Source organism: Aplysia californica, unplaced genomic scaffold (assembly GCF_000002075.1).
Source record: "Aplysia californica isolate F4 #8 unplaced genomic scaffold, AplCal3.0 scaffold00489, whole genome shotgun sequence".
Lineage (NCBI taxonomy): Eukaryota > Metazoa > Mollusca > Gastropoda > Aplysiida > Aplysiidae > Aplysia > Aplysia californica.
Window position 1 is genome coordinate 114,624 of NW_004797759.1, and position 4,950 is coordinate 119,573.

At 43.4% G+C, this 4,950-nt stretch overlaps 1 protein-coding gene across 1 annotated transcript in view; it reads right to left on the minus strand.

The window, feature by feature from the left end:
• The window catches only part of LOC101864249 (APOBEC1 complementation factor), a gene marked incomplete in the record, with an annotated part of 35,414 nt that extends 33,851 nt beyond the window's left edge, over nt 1-1,563 (minus strand). Inside the window, 1 exon segment of the mRNA XM_013086647.1 lies at nt 142-1,563. Within this exon segment, the coding sequence (XP_012942101.1) occupies nt 142-852 (711 nt within the window).
• Nucleotides 1,564-4,950: the final 3,387 nt, after the last annotated feature.

Sequence of the window (4,950 nt, forward strand, 5' to 3'; positions counted from 1 at the left end):
GGGGGAGAGAAGATAGTTCAAACCTGCTGATCGTAAAGGAGGGGTGGATTGCGCAACTTGCCGAAACAATCAGACCTGCCTGGGCCTGGCCTGGTTCAAGAGAACCCAGCGGTTGCGGTGCGGTCACTTCACTTCACTTACCGTCGCCATTGTTTCTTCATCCGTCTCCGGCTCAGGTTCCGCCCAGTCTACGGCTATCGTGTGCCCCCACAACTGCACTCGACCTGGAATCAACTTTCTCCTCGCCATTGCGGCAGCTCGGTGACTCTCGTACTCCACGAAAGCAAACCCACGATTTTTCGACTTGTCGACGGCATGGGGATACATAATTACATCGACAACTCCCTCGGACATCTTCGCCATCTCCGTCAGAATTTCCTCTCTCAACTTGGTTTTCGGAATTCCACCAACAAAGAGTCTGCAGTTATCTACACTCGCACAAACACCAAGAAATCTGCCTTTCCTTATTTCAAAATTGTTCAATTCCTTTATTGCTCTTTTCGCTTCGGATTTTTTACAGTAAGTACAAAAGGCGAACCCTCGATTACTACCGCTGAAATCCATCATGAGCCGAAACTCGTAAATATTACCCGCGTTTTGAAATACGGGCACAATCTCATCTTCGTACATATCTCGTGGTATTTTTCCGATAAAGATTTCACAACCCTTCTCGGGAACCTGGCCATCGTAACCAGGTGGCGGTCCTAGTTTCCTCTGCCCATTCTCTTGAACCATCGGGTACCCGGTTTTCTCCATAAGAGCCCTCAGCTTACCTTCATTCGGGGTACCCGACACACCCTGGATTTGCTTGTTGTTGTTGTCGCACGGGGTACCCATGATTTCAAACACCATGAAAACAAAATCCACAGGAACGAAATAAACGGCAACACACTTTTGATTTTTGACTTTCGATTGTGAAGAACAAACAGTAATTCAATCGTTTGTCTAAGTCTAAGTCGAGAATATCCAGTCCACCAGGTCTACAAGGCTAATACTATTTCAATACTAATCTAATAATTCACAAGGACGGCGACAAGGAAGGAAGTACCACCCACAACACTAACACACTTGATGAAGAAATAACATCCAACAGTAGGCGTAACTGAAACAAGACACATCAAATCGAAATTCTGAGTCACCGAAGTCCAACACTATCATGAAGCCGGGTGTTGAACAAGCCGGGGGTAGTCTACTCCACAAGGCACATGTGCGGCTTTTCACTGTGTCGTGTAGCCGTGATCTCACAGCGCACTAGGCACACACACCCTTGAACAATGCTATCTTGGGCCGTTTTGTTTACAAAGTTATGGAGGTTCCAGCCCCTTTGACAAGACCGGTGAATGGTACACGCATGCGCATAGAATGTTTAGTCCGTTATCAGTTGTCAATCACATGCAAATGAGTAAAGGCGACGAGCGTAGCTCCGCCCCCTCCTTGTTATCTCTGGTGCCTGTAATCAGTTCGCGGTGCTAGCGTGGGTAAACAAAAGAAGTTAAGGGGGTATAGCACGTTCAGTTGAAACTGACTGTTCGCCGCCCTCTGTGATAAGAAATTATTATTATTTTTTTTACGTGTACATGTACTTCGTGATGCAGTCTACATTTTTTTGTTTTAGTTAGTTTTAGTGCGAGTTTTAAGGCGTTCACAACTGCATAAGAGGTCATATGAGGGCCAGAAGATTAGAGGTGTTACAAGAGAGTAACAAGCATAAAAAAGAAGAAGTGGAGATAAGGACGATAGATGTTTCATAGGAAAGAAGAAGCAAACCGCACCAGAGCATCCGCCAACCACCCCATCTTTTGTTGTGATCTTTATGGTCCAGCAAGGACAAAGATCACCCATAAGTCGTTTTGTTAAACGCTCGTTCGCATGTTGGTATTGTTTTTACGACATTACGTGATTTTAAATACGTTCGTAATTTTTACCTTTCTTCATATTTTAAATCGTCGGCGGGCTGCACCTGAGGTTGACTGTCCGGCAGGGCAGCAAGATTGTCTTTTGCCTGTGAATGACAGAATTTTCGTTTATCAAGTTATTGAAAACTAGATCAATGCCCTATCTATCGTAAAAATATTGTCAAATTCGGAACAATTGTCTCAAACTTAACACAGTGGCTCGCAAGTGACTCTTTTTCTTACTGGATTTTGAACATCATTTAAAACGAAGAAATCTTTTTGCAAAGATTGCATCAGCGCTTGTATTATTTTCTTTTTCACTGAGAGGACGGAAAACCATCAATTTTAACTGAACGTGTAATGCCCCCTTTACACACAACGGCTCAAACGTTCATCACACAAGGCTACTTCATGAGGTCGAAGGAAATACAATTGTAACGGTTAAAGCTAGACTTTCTCAATTTCAAACTGCTGTGGTTGGTCAGAGTTAAGACACCCATCCCAATCCCTGGTTCAGTTGAGTTCAGTTCGTCATATAAATCTTTTTTTCTTTTCTTTTTTTTTTTGGTGAGTGTTTTACGGCGCTCGCAACTGCATTAGGTCATATGAACGCGCGGGAAACATTAAACCTTTAAACTTTCAGTTGGTAGGAAATCTTAAAGTTAAACGTGAGCGACTTGCACATGGGCCCTCCGAGAATTTTCGCCCTTGTCCGAGAAGACTAGGAGTAGATATTTTCTACCAGAAGATTAGGGGTGTCACTGAAAGACGGCAGTAAGAAGGAGCCAAGGAGTAGCAGTTGAAAGGCTGCAGAAAGAGTCTGGAGCCCAGAGGAGGGGGCAAAGAAGGTGAGGGGTGGAGGCAGAAAGAGGAGACGAAAGCAGACGACAGAACACTGTTAGAGAGCAGGAAAGGAGGTGAAAGGAGACAATTTTAGAGAATAATTTTTTTCGGTCGCTACCATGCTGTCGCTACCCGGATTCGAACCCGGGACCTAGTTGAATGAGAAGCCAACACCTTAACCCCTAGGCCAGGAGAGCCCCATCTAAACCGTTTGGCTTTCTGTTTTGAACAGACCTTTCTTCATTTGTCTATGCAACTTGCCATTGTTTCACACTTGGATTTTAGAAGATAAAATTATCAGAGCGCATTTATTTATTCATTTATTTATATGTTTATGAAACTCTAAAATATTGTGCCATGGTTGACCGGTGTCACCGTGATGTGCTTTGCTCCTTCTTTCCCATCAAACATAATATAATATCGTCCTTATCTCTCTTCCTTCTTTTTTTTGTGATGTTACTCTCTTGTAACACCTCAAATCTTCGGCACTTTCATTTTTAACCTAATTGTGTTGCAGCTACTCGCAAGAAGTCCAACCGTAAAACTCTTACCAAGACATGAAAACAAACTCTTTAGTTTAGTTTTAGTAGAGGTTTTAGGGCGCTCGCAACTGCATAAGGCCATATGAGCGCCAGAAGAAGGTGTTACAAGAGAGTAGGCTAACAAACATAAAAAAGAAGGAGGAGGAATAAGGACGATAGATGTGTGATAGGAAAGAAGAAGCTAACCGCACTAGAGCACCCGCCAACCACCCACCAACAAACTCTAAAACCTACGAATTCAACACACGTTGGAACAGAACTGTCAGTTTACTGAACGTGTTGTGCGTTATCTTGGGGATGTCTATTTCTGGGAACTTGCTGTCTGCATCTACTATCTAGGACTATGGTCATAATTCACATTGGAAAATCCATTGTGTTGGGTAGAGGGGGGTTAGGGGGGGGGGGGGGCTTTATAGTCTCACCACTGTCCACTTAAGCAGTGATAAAATTTATCACGAAGTGCAACAGCCAGTTTTGGGCCTAGACTCTAGCCCCGGCCGCCGGCCACACATGCTGGGTCACGCTGGGGGTGTTTGCGGAAGTGATCTTGGGACGTGTGTGTCGCGCCCTTTGTTAATCTTACTTAATGACGTGACGGACGACATGCACGTATAACATGTTCCTAGACGTTCAATCTCACTCTACGAGATGACACGGTACAGCATACATGCATGTATGTATAGCATGTTCCTAGACCTTCAATCTCACTCAATGAGATGACACGGCACAGCATATATACATGTAGAATCTATAACATTCCTAGACCTTCAATCTCACTCAATGAGATGACACGGTACAGCATACATGTATGTATTACATGTTCCTAGACCTTCAATCTCACTCAATGAGATGACACGGTTCAGCATAAATGCATGTAGAATCTATAACATTCCTAGACCTTCAATCTCACTCAATGAGATGACACGGTTCAGCATAAATGCATGTAGAATCTATAACATTCCTAGACCTTCAATCTCACTCAATGAGATGACACGGTTCAGCATAAATGCATGTAGAATCTATAACATTCCTAGACCTTCAATCTCACTCTACGAGATGACACGGTACAGCATACATGCATGTATGTATAACATTCCTCCTAGACCTTCAATCTCACTCTACGAGATGACACGGCACAGCATACATGCATGCATGTATACCATTCCTAGACTTTCAATCTCACTCTTTGAGATGACATGGTACACCATACATGCATGTATGTGTAACATTCCTAGACCTTCCATCTCACTCTACGAGATGACACGGTACGGCATATATGCATCATGTATAAGTATAACATTCCTAGACCTTCAATCTCAATCTCACTCAATGAGATGACACGGTACAGCATACAAGCATGTGTGTTCATAGACCTTCAATCTCGCTCTATGAGATCGCACGGTACAACATACATGCATCATGTATAACATTCCTCCTAGACCTTCAATCTCAGTCTCACTCTACGAGATGACACGGTACGGTACAGCATACAAGCATGTGTATAACATTCCTAGACCTTCCATCTCACTCTATGAGCTCACACGGTACAGCATACCTTTCATATAGGATATACCTAGGCATTCAATTACAATCTAAGCATTATACCAAGACCTTCAACCTGACTTTAAGAGATGACACGACGTAGCATATTATACCACCACCCCTCCCCC